General features: G+C 37.4%; 2 protein-coding genes across 2 annotated transcripts; one reads left to right on the forward strand and one right to left on the reverse strand.

Annotated features, from left to right (window-relative positions):
* Window positions 1-2,694, forward strand: LOC116126194 (UDP-glucuronate:xylan alpha-glucuronosyltransferase 1). Its single transcript, XM_031411900.1, has 4 exons — window positions 1-184; window positions 405-611; window positions 698-1,326; window positions 1,420-2,694. Exons 1-4 carry the CDS (start codon window positions 120-122, stop codon window positions 2,448-2,450), a joined length of 1,932 nt encoding a protein of 643 aa, XP_031267760.1. The 5' UTR covers window positions 1-119; the 3' UTR covers window positions 2,451-2,694.
* Window positions 2,695-13,906: 11,212 nt separating this feature from the next.
* Window positions 13,907-16,078, reverse strand: LOC116126192 (probable pectinesterase/pectinesterase inhibitor 51). The gene is made up of 2 exons (XM_031411897.1): window positions 14,977-16,078; window positions 13,907-14,713 (listed from the first exon to the last, which is right to left on the reverse strand). The coding sequence occupies exons 1-2, from the start codon at window positions 15,959-15,961 to the stop codon at window positions 14,028-14,030; spliced, it is 1,671 nt and encodes a 556-aa protein (XP_031267757.1). The 5' UTR covers window positions 15,962-16,078; the 3' UTR covers window positions 13,907-14,027.
* Between the last annotated feature and the right edge of the window lie 1,144 nt (window positions 16,079-17,222).

Below are 17,222 nucleotides of genomic sequence, written 5' to 3' on the forward strand. Positions count from 1 at the left end.
CTCTCTGTTTTGCTTTTCTTTTCTTTGTTTAATGAGAATTTTCAGTTTTTTTTTTTTCATGGAAATATGAGCTTTGAGTGTTATTATATGAGCTTATTCTTGGTTGGTGGCACATTAGAATGAGAGGAGCAATGGGAAATTCTGCTGGTTCTGTCGAGGCAAGACATCGATTATCGGCTTCCATGTGAGTCTATCTCCGCTTAATTTGTGCTCAGTTTACTTTGAAATCATTCCAAGCTAATATCTGAAAAATTTGTAGTCTTAGATTTTCAGTTCTATAAATAAGAATCTCATGGATCTGCAATTCTCAGAATGTTTAAAGGCTACTTCTTCATTGGTACTCTTTCATCTTCTTAATTGTCTTGTTTATTCTGAAACCTGATTGATTGATTGAATGAATGCAGTGAAGACATATACAAGAGAAGAGTGCAGAAAAGTAAAGTGAAAGGAGGCGAAAAGCCGTTCCACTTATCAATCCATGACAGGAATTCTTGCTGCAAATTGCCTCTATTGAAACTTGTTTTGGTTATCATAATGTGTGGCACTTTAGTGACGCTCCTCTACTCTCCTGACGTTTATTCTAACAATCAACTATCTCCCTCGAATTCTCGGTAAGTTCATTTCCGAGTTTCTTGTCCAGTTTATAGGATAACTGGAAAAGAATTAACTATCATTAGTCTTGTGTTCATCAATGTAGGCCAAGTTTTGTGAACAGGTGGATATGGGGAGGATCAGATCCTCGATACGTTTCGGATTTAGATATCGACTGGGATGATATTATGAAAGTTATTGAGAAGCTGAGTGAAGAGAATGACTATCGAGGAATTGGTCTTTTAAATTTTAACAAGAGCGAAATCAATACATGGAAGCAGTTTATACCTGATGCCAATCACACTGTGCTGAGCCTGGACTATGCTGCAGAAAATGTGACTTGGGATTCATTATATCCCGAATGGATCGATGAAGAGGAAGAGAAAGATGTTCCTGTTTGCCCTTTTCTTCCGAAGATTGAAGCCCCGAGGAAGAGAATTGATCTCATCGCTGTTAAACTTCCGTGTAGAAATGAAGGGAATTGGTCTAAAGATGTGGCTAGATTACACTTGCAGCTCGCAGCAGCCGGTCTTTCAGCTTCTGAAAAAGGCTCTTATCCTGTGAATTTGCTTCTCGTTACCAAGTGCTTTCCGATACCAAACCTGTTTACTTGCAAGGAACTTGTGATTCGCGAAGGACACGTATGGTTATATAAACCAAACTTGAATGTTCTGACACAAAAACTTCAGCTTCCCGTTGGATCTTGTGAACTTGCACTTCCACTCAGAGATATAGGTCAGTACTAATTGGAATTTAGCTACGCATAATGTTCTGCATTTCTCATCAGATGTTATGCTTGAAAATTTGATACATTCTCTTGGAAAACAGGCGGGGACTACACAGGGATCGCCAAGCGAGAAGCATATGCAACAATTCTCCATTCTGCTCATGTTTATGTGTGTGGAGCCATTGCTGCTGCACAAAGCATCCGTATGTCAGGCTCCACCCGGGACCTTGTAATTCTTGTCGATGAGACGATCAGTGTGTACCACAGGAGTGGCCTCGAGGCAGCTGGGTGGAAAATCAGGACAATACAAAGGATCAGGAACCCAAAAGCTGAGAAAGATGCCTACAATGAATGGAACTACAGCAAGTTCAGATTATGGCAGCTCACAGATTATGACAAGATCATTTTCATCGATGCAGACTTGCTAATACTTAGAAATATTGACTTCTTATTCGGTATGCCTGAAATTTCTGCAACCGGAAACAATGGCACAATGTTTAACTCTGGTGTTATGGTTGTTGAGCCCTCAAATTGTACATTCCAGCTTTTGATGGATCACATTAATGAGTTCGAATCCTACAATGGCGGTGACCAAGGATACTTGAACGAAGTTTTTACATGGTGGCATCGCATTCCAAAACACGTGAACTTCTTAAAGCATTTCTGGAGTGGTGATGAGGAAGAAGTAAAGCAAAAGAAAACTAGACTCTTTGGAGCTGAGCCTCCAGTTCTCTATGTTCTTCACTACCTTGGTTTGAAACCATGGTTGTGCTACCGCGACTATGATTGCAACTGGAATGTCGACATATTACAAGAGTTTGCCAGCGATGTTGCGCACGAGAAGTGGTGGAGAGTGCATGATGCTATGCCTGAGCAGTTGCAGCAATTCTGCCAGTTGAGGTCTAAGCAAAAGGCACAACTAGAATGGGACCGAAGGCAAGCCGAACTGGCGAACTACACAGACATGCATTACAAAATCAAAGTGGAGGATCGGCGTATGAAGAAATGCATCGACAAACTATGTAACTGGAAGAGCATGTTACGCCAATGGGGCGAGACTAATTGGACAGATGATGAGTCTCTTACTCCAACACCACCTGCAATCACCACAGAATCTCTTTCAGGATTGTGAGTTGCAGTCTCTATTTTTGTGACCACATTCTTGCCTTCATCACACACTAGAAAAATTTGATAATGGCGTCATTTCGCCTCTCTTTCGCTTTCGTGTTAACGCATAAATTGGTCACATCCATGTTATAGCTATCTTGTAAAAGAGAACGGTTTTGGTTTTCCTCCAAGATGTAATATGTATTAATTCTAGTTGTGTTCTGTTTCATTATAGTGAGGTATAAATTTTCTATGACTTTGCAATGAAAGAATTCTGGAAATTTTATTTATTTGCATAACATGAAACTGAAACTGAAGCTATCAGTCAGGTTAATTCAACACCTGAAACATTAATTCCAAGCAAAATCAGGAAGAAAAATCGTGATATGAAGAACAAAATGAATATTGAGCTCTGCATTCATAGTTTATTACATGTTACGTTTGAAAATATATTGGTTCGGGAAGATTTCTTAATCTTCGATGATCTTCTAGAGTTGAAATGAGTAGAATGTGACTGTTTGGTTTGAGAGAAAATGAGGAAAAAACTCCAGAAAATTCTGATAATATGGAGGGAAAGTTTCAAAAATGGGGTTCTTTTGGGACCTTCGTTGTGGGCTTGCTTAATGTCCCTAACTTGTTTCTAAGCTTACCCAAGCAAGCCCAAATCTTACTAGGCCCAAATCCATCCCAAATCTTGCTATCTTTCAAGTTTTTCTCTAATAAACTTTCAAAGTGTATCATTTTAGTGAGACTATAATATGTTGCAGAATTCATGAATTTACTAAAACTTTGTTAATAGTTATTCAGTCTCAAGGAAACTTATAAATCTTGACTCTTGAGGATAATTCCTTCATGTATATGCTTTTTATAATTTGATATCAAAACTTGATGGTTTCATATGTTTGTGGGGTGACTGGAGCGGTTAGGTTTATGGTTTGCTCCCATAATATCACCATAAACATTATTCTTTAATTTATCTTTAATACAATATCACCTCATCACATTTAACACGTCAATTTGTGTGAATGAGTTTGTATGAAAAGTTTATATATATAATATATTATTCTTGTTCTATATATCTCAAAAGATATCATAACATGTAATAAAATAACTATAAATGTTGAAATATTGAACAATCAAAAATAAAAATCAGAAAACAAGTTTATAAACAATAAGCACCTAAAGAGTACTCAAGAGTCTTAAGACTCTTTTTTATCTTCTAGTCTAGAGATGACTTGCCAAACTATCCTGAAATCAGAAAAAGCTTAAGGCATCAAATGATGGATGGTTGTTTGCGTGGAAGTAACATTAAGAAACAAGAGTGTGCAATGAATAATACATTATAAATGTGGCCATTTCATCAAAAGCTGTGTAGCACAAGCCATCAATAATTGCTGAATTTTATCCTCAGGCCACTAAAGCTGAATTCTCTCTTCTTTTTGTGCATATCTGTGATCAATAGGAGCACCATAAAGCCATAATCTTAATTTCTTCGCAGCATCATATTTTCATCCTTGAAATTACTAAAACATGCCAACAATATTGAAATGAGAAAGCGAAGTTGTTTCGCTACCTTGTTTTATGGGTTGAATGTTAGCAAATTTTATATGCGCTAACATTGATTATGTTTTGGTTTGATAAAACTAGGTAAATGTATAGCCCAAATAAGATATCAAAATAGACTTTATGTGATCGTTCCAAAATTGTCCACTACACTTTATTATAATAATCTGGGTAGACGAGTAGTGTGGACTTAGGCTTTTAATGAGCTTTACGATTTATTGAGCCTTTAATGAGAGTGTCCAATTAACCAATATTAAAATTGATTAGGTCTCTTTTCCAAATACATCAGAACAACTTAACTTATTATAAGTCGTCATTTAATACGTATTATTGAAAATGAAAACCGAAGTTTTCTGTTACTTCTGGAAAACCTACCGCTTTTTCGGTAAGGAATTCAAGAATCATAAATCATGACACAAACAAGTTTATCTATAATTTTTAATCATTGATTCTGTATTTTATAATTTATATATTAATCTTTTGACATATTGTTGATTATAACTGGATTCTATTCTTTTTGATCGAGTAAATGTTGATAGATTTCATGTATGATTTTCTTACATTGAACATTTATCGTTTATCATGAATAAACTCATCAGATGATACTATTTATCCATCCTTACAAATCTAGAATCAGGGGTGGGACCAGGGGCTGGCTCCTTATCCACCCGAATACCCGATGGCCCCATCTGCCTACAGCCTAGTTGAAATCCTGGAAAAGAAACTCATTTTTTATTTTATAATTTTAATTAAATTCTTAATTAATTATACATTATTTAAAGTGTTTTTATTATTATTTGTAAATCACTTTCACATTTTGTTTCTCTTCTTAATAAAATTATAATAAGTCCAATTTATTACATTAATAAATTTTCATTTTAGGTTTTGCCCCTGTATAGAATTACATATATAAATTTCTTTGGAGTCTACCTAACTCACATGCTTCAAGAGTATAAAAAATGCACTTCATCAACATGCTTTTAACATCCTCTAAAGCTTGATGAAAGGATGTGATGTATATTGGGTTGAAATTTGATGTGCTTCTGCATTCATCTGTCAGCCACAGTGTTATTAATAGAAGTAGATATATAAAACAAAGACTTTTGGGTGAAGAGATAAGAAATGGCATGGAGTAGCAGCCCTATTATTAATTTATTATCATGCTGCAGATAGTGCCATAGTGGAGGGTCCACTGTAAATTTCACTCTGTGCTGGTGAGTTGATAGGCCATTTATTGTAGAAAAGTAGGCACCCAGCCACAAGGATGAATTAACTATGATGCTCAATAAATTTTCAATTTATTTGTACCTGTAACATTTTGGTCCTATGAAGTAAATATTATCTATTTTACACCTAACTCATACCGATTTGTTTTTTTGGTGGCTCTCATACAATCATCATTAATTGGGTACTAACTAGAACCAGAAATGGATACTATTAGCTTTGCAACCAAACAGACTAGCCCACTAAGGAATATACAGTAGGGCACTTGTGAACCACTGTCTTAATCAGGATATAGAAAGAAAATGAAAAAGAAAAAAAAAAAAAAAAATTCAGATACTATCACCCTATCAGCATAATAGCATATGGCTCTGGTCGGCTAGTCCACTTTTCGTTTTTCTATGTATGCCTAAACAGCTGCATGTGAACTTGAACATCACCATGAAATGTCCTTTCTTTAATTATCTTTGTCCTTTTCCTACAATTGATGATGGTGATGAGCTTAAGTTTATTTATACATTTTGGGTGCGATTGTTTTCTAGAATTGCATTATATATATATGTATAAACATTTTGGATGTGATTGTAAAATTATCAATCAATTAAGAGTTTTATTGGTCATTCCTATTAAAGTACAAAGTAAATCAACCCTAAAACCTTTTAAATAATCCTTTTAAAAATCATAATTGACCCAAGTGATGGTGCATAAATAGTATTGTTATAGTGTTTTTCTCTTTTAGTCAAGTGTTTAGTTGCAAATTTGGATGGAATGAACTGTATTATAATCAGTACTAATTTAAGAAAAATAATCCCCCACCCCTCCTTGGGTTTACTCAGAATTATTTATTTAGAAAATTTTCATTCTTTTTTTCTTTTACCAAAAAAAAAAAAAAAAAAAATTTCTATTGAATAAAAGTTAATAATATTTTTTTTAAATCAAAAACTTATTTAAAATATTCATTACTATTTATCAAAAATTTTGGAAAATTCTTCAGTAAGATAACATTTACATAATTATATTTTTATTTAAATATTAAATTTAATCTATTCCAATGCTATCCAGTCCAAAATATTCAGTCCAGTCCGATGCTATGCACCCTTTAAGTCTTTTTAACAAAACAGACGTATTTTAAGCGAATGATGATATGTGTGTGAAACCCATAAATTAATCTGTACAAACTAAAACTCTAGATAAATTATATCTATGCGGTTGTGCTTAGACTAATACAAATAAATATTCTTCTTTCCTCTAGCATTGAAAAAACTGTAGAAATCAATACTATTACATCATTTATATATCCGTTTACTACTGAATAATTTTCTCTTTTACTTATTTTAACCATCAAAATGATATATTTACCGAATAAAGCTTCATCAAGAAATGACGTGTTATATCCATCGTAATCAAGACTACATTATACGCATTCAATGCATTATGGAGAAGAAAATGCTCAAGTCGCTTTCCCACCATCTCTTTCTATTATTGCATGGTGCAAGCCTCATTGATTTTCATCTCCTCCTCACAAGTCAAGAATGCTTTTAACTATGACATTTTTTGCGTTGCCAACAAGTCAAGCAAAACAAATATGTGGCCTACATTTTCTCAATCATGTGCAAGAAGTTTCATTTAATTGGGCTCATCGAATTTTTATTTTTTATTTTTTTAATCTATAGCCCAGAAATTTTTCGATTTCGCTTTGCAAATCTAAATTCCAAACTAGAACTCCGGTCGAACTCTAAAATTTTTGAAAAGCGAGAATCTTGAAAGTTGAAGTTAAATTTTTTTTTTTTTTTTTTTTGGGTTGGATTTTGTTATTTCATTAGTGTGTGATTATTTACTTCAAGATAACTAGCTTATGGCCCATTAGATGTGACATTTTCTAATTCCCTCAAAGAGTCAAGATTAGTTTTAAGCAATAATTGTTGGAAGGTTCCAGTCAATCTCTACTTTATAGCGTCAAAAATTAAACCAGTGATTGTCACCAATACCCACATTCAATTCACCCACCAAAGAATTTTAGGCATTTTACTTAACACATCGACTTTCAAGATTAAACTTCAACTGACAGTAGACTTTTAGTGTCAACGATGGACTTGCAAAATAACCGCCCGTAGGTGGTAGATGGTTGGATAAGACGATAGTGACTTTTAGATATATTACTCAAGAAATTTTGAGTTTAATTCCTCTCACTATTTATTTTATTATTATAAATTGAATTACATGCACTTCAAAAACCTCTTGATAGTATAACAGACCTCAAGGGATTAGTCGAGGATATCATATTTAATGTTAACTATTTATTTTATTATTACAAGTGGTATAATATACACTTCAAAAGCCTCTTGATAGTGTAACCAAAACCTTGATTTGAATATCAACATGAAATGTAATTGTAATATGCCCATCAATTTCTTGAGAATTGCACAATAGAGGTGTTATGCCTAAAAAGTCAGGGCTGACGTAAGCTTACATCAGTAAGCACCAATCAAAGTTTAGGAAGGTTTTGCGCTGTCCAAGAGTTGCCACGTCGCCCCAAGACAGGAAGGACATGGTTGTCACCAATTTGACAAATTCAGGTTTTGTCCATGAGTGAATGAGAGCTGCACACTTGTCCAAGCCTTAGGTAATTTGAGGATATCTCCTAAGTTATCAGCCAATGAGAGGCAAGGAAAGACTTGCACGACACCTACCCACTTGCAGATTTGTAATCATTACCTTGAATTCCTCTACTATAAATAGAGGACTCTCCTTCTCATTTTTTGAATTCTGATCTTGAAACCTCATTCTAATTGTAATTTTTAACTTTTAGTGTAAAGAAACCTGAGAGAAAAAGACTGACTTAATATTTTATTTGAATACTCAGTTATTGTACCTCTGTTTGTTGTTCACTATATATAACCTCTTGTAATCTCTCATATAAAATAGAAGTGGATGTAGGATTCACTTTAAGCATTCGAACCACTTTAAAAACCATCTCTCATTTATTATTTGGTATTTTCATTCGATTATCCCAATCATTCATATGTAATTTCTAAGAACAGCTTAGCATTTTGCATGTGCGAGTCGTTGATGTCAAAATTAAGCATCAATAGTTTGGTGCTAGAAGAAGGGCATGATTTAGTATCCGCTCTTCATCAAGAATCTTTGGTCAATCCGTTTTACTTGTAAACCAATGGCTTGTGGTCTTGAAGCCGATCGAGCTAGCACCAACAACGAGGAGATCCCCCGGGTACAAGATGATACTTCTCCCGAAGTACCTCCAATTTCGGAAGGTACCGTGGCAGATGTTCCCTCGAGCTCACAACTCTACCCAACTATGATGAATTACTTGGAGAGGTTCAACAACACTCTCCAAACGGTCAATCGAAGGCTAGATCGCTTGAATCAGGTCGTATCACCCAATTCCGACAGAGCAGTGTCACCGTCGAAGACGATTGTAGGTCGTGCTAGAGGCGAAAGCAGGTGAAAGCCCATGTCGTGTGCACTACAGTGCGTAAAGATAAAGGAAAGCAAGTGGTAGACAATGGGCCAAAGAGCTCCAAAGGACTAGCGAATGCCAGTCGTGAAACAGGTAGAATATCTGTGGCTTTGCGACTTGGCAATATGTCGCATCATAAGTCATCCCACCCCACATCACATGGGCATCGTCGGTAGGGAGATTCTAATTGTGGAGGGAATGCCCACCATCAGCGAGTCGATCTGATCACTGTGGAGGTCAAGATAGCTCCCTTGGCCATTTAGTGCCTTCACATGACTCCAGCTAGCTTGTGTCAAGGTATGTCGGAGGATCCAACCGAGGTGAGGAAGAATTCGACCTGCGGTCTTTCCTCAATCGTAATCGTGAAGGGCAAACCCATGTTGCAGAAAGTGATCCCCAGATAGCTCCGCTTCTTCAGATTGAGGAGTTACAACGAGCTTTGGATCAAATTAGAGCTCAACAAAATAAGCGAGTGCAGGTCGCTGAGGCGTCTCCCTTTTCTCCTGTAGTATCGACTGCTCCTCTCCCGTCAAGATTTAGAATGCTTGACATGTGAGCATTCGATGTGAATTCTGATTTACAGGATTATCTCTATGAGTTTAACGACCTCATAGAGCTTCACCAAGTTTCCAACTTAACAAAATGTTGTTGCTTAGTAGTGACTCTGACTGCCCACGTTAAGCACTGGTTTAGATGGCTTTCGTTAGGATCTATTAATTCATGGTAGTAGATGAGTTTGTTATTTCTGGGACACTTCCAGGCTAACAGGAAGTTCTCAATGCCGTCAAACTATCTAAGCAACATACGACAGGAGAGGAATGGGTCCCTCCAGTCCTATAGTGATAAGGTCCACAGGGAGCTAAATAAGGTGACTAATACACCCGAAGATTTAGTTCAGACTCTTATTATTATGGGAGTTCGCTTGCAAACTAACCTGTAGAAGAAACTACAGTCTGAGGACAATATTTTCCTTACTTGCTTCTACAATCTTACCAAGAAATATCTTTGCATCGAAAATTCAGTGGCTGTCTTGAACCACCATGACCCCAGTCCTTTGACCAGTGTTCCTAGTTGGAGGGAGAAAAACCAGGGGGAGGGTAGTAGAAAGCCTGATGACAAATGAGCTAATGACGATTAGAGAAAGGGAAAGAAACAGTGATTTGAGCCCAAGAAGTCTTATGCCTAGGTCCCTTGTTGCGATCGTGATAAGAATCAATATACTCTGCTAAATGCATCAGTATCAGCTATTTTCGATAAATCAAAAGAAGCTAATCTGCTCGGAGAGCCAGTGCCCATGAATAATCCCCCTTCAGCAAGAAACAATAAGAAATATTGTCGTTATTATCGGGATAATGTGCACCATACCAATGAATGTCGAGCTCTTAAGTAGGCGATTGAAAACCTCATTAAAAAAGGGCACTCTAAAAAGTATGTTGATGTCCAACTCCCACTCGGGAGAAGGATCAAGGGGACCAGGGGAAAAAGCACCATCGTCTCAAGGGCCTCCATCTTGTTGGAACTATATTTGGAGGGTCACACCTTGCGAGGAATTCTTGAAGTGCTTAGGAGAAGTACGTTCGAGAAGCTTGCCATGACCCTGTAAGTGTGATGAGCACAGCGTTGTGACCTATAAAGGTGCGTAGAGAGGAGGACATTACCTTCTCAGAAAAAGACGCAGTATGATTGCATCACCCTCATGAGGATGCACTCGTTATCGTGCCTGAAATAGGTCAGTGCAAAGTCACAAGATGTTGGTGGATAATGGTAGCATCGTGAATATCCAATTTCAACGAGCATTTAAGGAAATGTAATTGAACAAGGTAGATCTAAAGCCTATCTCTATCCCCCTCTATGGTTTTACAAGGGATCATCTGATTCCCAAGGGAATAATTGCACTTCTTGTCACTTTGGGTGAGACCCACGAAGTGACTAAGATGACAAAGTTTTTGGTAGTAGACTGTCTGTCTGCTTTCAATGGTATTTTGGAACGGCCTCTACTTTGGAACTTCAAAGTTGTCACGTCCATCTATCATCTGAAGATGAAATTTTCCACTTCGACAGGGTGTGGGGAAGTCAAGGGGTCTTAGCATGAGTTCCACTGCTGTTGGCTCGCCGAGGTTGTGTTTGTCAAACGCGATATACATAGTGACCACTATCATATACGTATTTTGCGTTAATGTGAATGGTGCTACCTCGAAGTGATCGAGGATTAAAGGTGGAACAAATGGGTCGAGTTAGACAGGTCAACCCTAACCTGGCCCGCATTGGAGAGGAAGGTGGGCCGGGTTGAACCCAACCCCCATGCAACCCCCGGATAGGCTGGGTTGCTATATGGCAACCCGCAAACCCGGCAGGTTGCTATTTGTTTACAATAGCCAACCCGGCAGGTTGGCAAGGGTTGCCCCAAAAAAAATTAAAAAAATAAAAAATTAATTATTTTTTTCAAGTTTCCCCCATTTTTTTAATTCTTTTAATTAAATTATTATGATTGAACTCTTACAAATAATTTTACACAATAATATTAAACTATACTTCTAAATCATAAATATTAAAATGTATAAAACTTCGTAATAGTTGACACATTGTTATTATTATCTTTTATGGTACGTAAAATATAAAAAAATTAAATACTGAAGTCTTATTCTTAAATTTCCATGTCTTGTATAAAATATAATTCATTCTTATGCTAAAGTTTCATCAATTGAATGAATAAATCTAATTTTTCTTATATTAAATTTTATTGTATTAAAATTGAATTAATATTTGAAATGTTAATAAAAAAATTAATTTAATTTAATTATTGATATTTGAAAAGTTAACTAAAAACAATTATATTTATTCATTTATAAATCATTAATTATTTATTTGAAAAGTTAACTAAATAAAACAAAATCAAAAAATAAAAAATAAAGAAAGGAGGTTAACCCGGCCTGACCCGCAACCTAACCCGACAGGTTAGGGTTGGCAGGCCTGGTTGGGCCAGTAATTCCCGCAAACATGGCGGGCCTAACCTGACCTATCTTTGTTGGGGGGCGGGTTAGGACCAACCCGCCAAACGTAGTAACCCGTCGCGGGCCGGGCAGGTTACTTTTCCAACTCTATCGAGGATTGACATGATGTAGGGGTGGAGGGGTATCCTCACTTCGCATTCAAAGATCGAGTTCGAGATCGTAGCCATTCCATCGGGAGGGTCCTGAGCAGTGTGCGACCTGTGTTGGAAGACGTTTACGTTGATCACGTATTGATCTATCACTTTTTATATCTCATCCTTCGTAACTATTGTTCATACTACCTACTCTGGACATGCTGAGGTGCCCGGGGGTTGCGACCCTCCTTCTCCAACTGTTTTCGCGTCAGGGATGTCCAACGCTCTTAAGAGTCTAAAAATGTGCGACATGTAGAAGTGACTCAGTCTCCGTTTACATTGTCTGTACAACGACTCAAAAGAGTAAAAGAAACATTGGTTTCTCTTTTATAGCCACCAAAACCCTAAAAATTCTTAAGGGTGATTTTATAAAGATCTATGCCCTAGGTTACAACTCTAAAGAGTGTTTTTTTCAAACACTACCCGAGAATGCTCACCATCTAAGCCTACCAGACGTTCATACCCACCATTACTGTAAAAACTAAGTTTTTAACATAAATGAAAAGGAGAAAAAGAAAAGAATTTTCTTTACCTCTTGATTGCTGGGAATGGATGTTCTATCGTAACGACAAATGCACATCAACCAGGGAGAGGATGAACTAATTTCTTGAGTGTAAAAACGCTATTTTTCTCTCTGAAAGTTTAAGTTTTGTGAAAAATTTGGAATGGGCTTAGGGTTTTATAGGTAGAAGGCAACATTTGGTTTCTTTTATAAGCGACGTTTGGGCGGGACGTGTTTCTAGCCATTGATTGCGACCACGTGTAGTCAATCTGCTTAAAGAGTAACTGTCACGCTTCGTGGAGATCAACCAGCGTTTCCCTTCATTGAAATTGCCAAACGTTGGCGTGATTATCTCCTCCACATTAAATGTGCCCTCATCTGCATTTAATGCTTCAAAAGAGAATGTCGTTTCAGCATGGCTTGCATTTAAATCTCATGGCTGACACTCATTGAGCAGCGACACGTCAGTTAGATAAAGCTTATTTTATTGACCAGAACAGCTGTCAAACGTAACAGATAACATCTAAAGAGGTCGTTCGAATAAAACACTCTTTTCCATGTGTCAAACTCGAAGCGAAGTGATTCTCAACTTTTGACAGCGAAATGTCCTAAGTGTTTTTAGGTCACGAAAGTCAGATAGAGTTCAAAGAATGTCGTTATAGCACTGAGTAAAATCCGTCATAGGTCGCTAAACCTTTCGAAATGAACACCTTAGGTTGCTACTGTAACTTTCGAAGATTCATGTCACGGCCTTTACTAAGTTCGCTGGACAAGTTAAGCCATCAGCCTCATGTCATTTGTAGCAATGTGATTGTCCTCAACTGTTAGTTCGGGCAAATACACCTCATAATAAGTCAGGTTGCAGCATAATCATGAAGTTCTCAAGATTCAATTCTTGAACCTTAAGAATTGGGGAGCTTCTGTTATGCCTAAAAAGTCAGGGCTGATGTAAGCTTACATCAGTAAGCATCAATTAGAGTTCAGAAAGGCTTTGCGTCATCCAGGAGTTGCCACGTCGCCCTGAGACGAGAAGGATATGGATGTCACCAACTTGGCAGATTCAGATTTTGTCTATGAGTGAATGAGAACCGTATACTTGTCTAAGCCCTAGGTAATTTGAGGATATATCCTAAGTTATCAGTCAATAGGAGGCAAGAAATGACTTGCATGGCACTTACCCACTTACAAATTTGTAATCATTACCTTGAATTCCTCTACTATAAATAGAGGACTCACTTTCTCATTTTCGAGATTCTAATCTTGAAACCTCATTCTGATTGTAACTTTAACTTTCAGAGAGAAAGAGATTGACTTAATTCTATCTGAATACTCAGTTATTATACCTCTGTTCGTTATTCGCTACATGCAACCTTTTGTAATCTCTCATATATAAAATAATAGTATATGTAAAATTCGCTTTAAGCATCCGGACCACTTTAAATACCATCACTCATTTATTATTTGGTCTTTTCATTCGATTATTCTAATCATTCACGTGTAATTTTTAAGAACAGTTTAACACTTTACATGTGTAAGTCGCTGGTGTCAAAATCATCAATAAGAGACAACCGATTTCAAAAGAGACAACTTTCTTTATATTAAAGTTTTAACTCAGACTAAACCCGATTAAGGCCATAGAAATACGGAAAGATTAAAGATACAGTGTAGTTACAAAGGGATTTACATTCCCAAATTAATGACTTTCAGAAATCCATTCATTCCCTTGAATAAAATTCTGCACTGAATATGTATTAACATGCTCCGCTGGAATCCGGCTACTCCACGCAACTCTTTTAGAAGTATCGGATCCAGGTCCGGAATTCTCAAATTCTCCAAAGTAGAGCGTTTGCAGAGCAAAGTCGCCGCTCCAAGGCAACCAGCCATCTGGTTGTATAAGTGCTTCTAAGGTACAGTGAATCAAAACCGTCCTCGAGAATTCCTTCCATGGTCGTCCGAGGTAATTCTTGTGCGCATTAGGCTTACTATGATAAAGCTTCATGTAATCTTCGGTGCCATTGATCAGACAGTTCTGGAAAACGAAACCTGTCGATTGAGCAGGGTCAGTTCTGCCATGAGCTGTGACGGCATTGGTCTCGCCTTTTTCTGGGTTGACTTGCCGCGGAGCAATTAAGATATGGCAATCCTGGAAAAATGCAGGCGAGTTTCCGAAAATGAAGTCCACATTGCCCTGGATGCGGCAGTTTTTGTAGAACTGGCGGAGGGAGTGAGCATAGAGCGTGTCTTGATTGCCCAGGAATTCACAGTTCTCGACAATGGATAGATCACTATCTGATCTGAAGGCAACTGCTTGGTGCGCTTCTGGACCTGCTGTGTTCTGGAACGTGACACCACTCGCCATGAACCCATCTCCAACAACTCCTGTAACATTACCATACAACACATCACAACAATGACAACAGAACCGAAAATTTGATGAAATCTTTCTTCTTTGATTTCCTTTTCATTCAAGAATTCACATCATTTTCGTTCGTTCACTTATGTGCCCATAACATTATCATTTCACACCTTACCCTGAATTATTTGGTGCAAACAAAAATCTTTTTTTAAATAAAAGAAGGGGTAAGAAACAGAATTTCAATCAAATTCCTTAACAAAACCATAAAATAATAATTGAAACTTACCAACTGTGGCAGTATTGAATGTCGTAATTCCCATCAGGCCCGTATTCAAAGAACCGGAAATTACAGTTTTACCCATCCCGTCTCCTAAGAACACCACATTCTTTTTCTCAAACGCCACCCTAACGATCTCCTTGTAAACTCCCGCCTTTATATTAATAACGAACCTACGTGTCACCACATTATCCGGGGCCGCGTTGACGGCGTCCTGCACTGTCTTGTAATTACAACTCCCGTCCTTACACACCGTCACGTCCGCCGACAACTTCGACGGCAACCCGCCGTCAAACCCCGGCTGGCTAGCGCCCGCCCCGTCCTTCTCCCAGAACCCGGCCCTCTCCGTCTGCGGCGCCCGCCATGTGTTGAAATCGTCACCGAAATTATCAAACGACACCATCATGCTCAACGCGAAGCTCGTCAAACCCATCAAAGAATCCAAAAATGACATCGTTTCGCCCACCAACTTCGTGTCGTTAACATATTTCAACGCCGACCAGGAGTCGTACTGATACGTTAAAGCGGCACTGTACCACGCACGTGCGTCCTTGATTTTGCCATGTGGCAGAGCGTCGTAAGCCGATTGAGTCCGGTGCCCCGAATACCCGAGCAGCTCCAAACAGTTCCTAGCTGCGTTGGACCGGTTCTTACTGTCTGCGGAAGAGTCCAGGATAGACTGAACTTTAACCACGGCAGTTTTGAGGTTTTCGGAAGAAACCCACACGGCGGCCTGGATCATTTGCGACGGGGTGGGGTTGGTGGGGACTTGGTTAGAGTGCGAGAGGGAGGTCTGGCACGTGACAGGGTCACGTGTGGCCTTGCAGGCGAGGGAGATTTGGGGAATTTCTGGCGGGGATTGAGGGTGATTACGGTGGGAGGCGGAGGAGAGGGAGAAGAAGAGGAAGAGGGAGAGGGTGAAGAGAAGGGAAGCCATGAAGAGGGGGATGAGGTATTTGGATTTGGGTTTCCTGTGAAGCCATTTGGTGGACATTGGGTATTTATAAGGGAATTTGTTGGATGATTTTGAGAATATGATTAAATTAGCGATTGTTTTCAGGTATTCACGAGAAAGGGTACGAGAGGGTCACGGGTTTGTTGGTTTGTTAGTGGTATTTTGGGGGAAAAAGTAACAGTTTTGAATTGAATTGAATCGACAGGTAGAAGACAGTTACTAAACCGGTTCGTTGATTAAAAACAAAGCACGGTTTAAAGAATGAAAATGCGGATGGGAAAGTGGGAAGAGAGAGAGGTTTGATTTTTAAAACGGTTATGGAGATTGGGGAAATGGAGAGGTCTGTGATGAAAGAGATCTGAAAGTAACAAAGAGGAGTGAACTCAAGTCTGTTGGAAAAAAAAATTTGATGCAACAACTTTTGAAAGTAATATTCTCATCCTTAAATTTAAGAACCTAGGGCTTTTTTTATTTACACCATTGTGAGATCGACTAATATTAAATTCATCAACTTTATTCAAAAAGTATAATAAAAACAATTTCTTAAATCATTCATTCAAATATTCAAATCCACAAATCAACCTTGAACTTACAATTATAATTTTCAAGGTTACACATTTATTTTACAAATCGAAACAAACATTTAATACAAAAATAAAAAGAATTTCAAATTAAAAAATTAATTTGATTAAGACAAATGAATTTAATAAAATTAAGACAAATGAATTTAATAAAATATGTAATGTAAATGTTTATTTAAAACAATTTTTTTGATGTCAAATGTTTTGAAATTTATATTATAAGATAAACAAAGGCCAGAAAATTATAATCAACTTTAAAACAATTATAATTAAGACAAAACAATTATAATTTTATAATTTTTGAATGATTTTTAAAAATAACGGGTAATGAAAGAGAAATTGTTTTAAGTAGCTATGTGAGGAAGGATAAGACAGACATTTGAATTTAAAATTGGATAAAACCCTAGCATACAACTAATGGTTTTTTAATGAGGCTGATAAGTTTTACTAATCGATTTCATGAGGATGTAAATAAATATAGGCCAAACGACTTGCACATACCCAAGGTTTGCCGTAATGACAAAGTGGTACCTAAAAAGTTTGGAAACGACAAACAGGTACTTTCCGTCATGTGCTGTTAGTGATTTCTGTTTGTTAACAGTGAAAAGACTAAAATGCCCTTGAAAGTTTGATATTTTAGTTTTTTATAAATTTCTCAAAAAAACCCCTAGGTTTGCTAATTTAACTAAACACCCCCATATATAAAGTTTGTTAAATGA

The sequence above is a fragment of the Pistacia vera genome, unplaced genomic scaffold (assembly GCF_008641045.1).
Source record: "Pistacia vera cultivar Batoury unplaced genomic scaffold, PisVer_v2 Contig177, whole genome shotgun sequence".
NCBI lineage: Eukaryota > Viridiplantae > Streptophyta > Magnoliopsida > Sapindales > Anacardiaceae > Pistacia > Pistacia vera.

What these genes read in the sequence shown, in the direction of transcription:
- LOC116126194 (XM_031411900.1), top strand. Translation starts at nt 120, where the DNA reads ATGAGAGGAGCAATGGGAAATTCTGCTGGTTCTGTCGAGGCAAGACAT. An exon ending in CATCGATTATCGGCTTCCAT is followed by an intron (nt 185 to 404) that starts GTGAGTCTATCT and finishes GAATGAATGCAG; the next exon opens with TGAAGACATATACAAGAGAA. An exon ending in ACTTCCACTCAGAGATATAG is followed by an intron (nt 1,327 to 1,419) that starts GTCAGTACTAAT and finishes CTTGGAAAACAG; the next exon opens with GCGGGGACTACACAGGGATC.
- LOC116126192 (XM_031411897.1), bottom strand. Translation starts at nt 15,961, where the DNA reads ATGTCCACCAAATGGCTTCACAGGAAACCCAAATCCAAATACCTCATC. An exon ending in ATTCAATACTGCCACAGTTG is followed by an intron (nt 14,714 to 14,976) that starts GTAAGTTTCAAT and finishes GTAATGTTACAG; the next exon opens with GAGTTGTTGGAGATGGGTTC.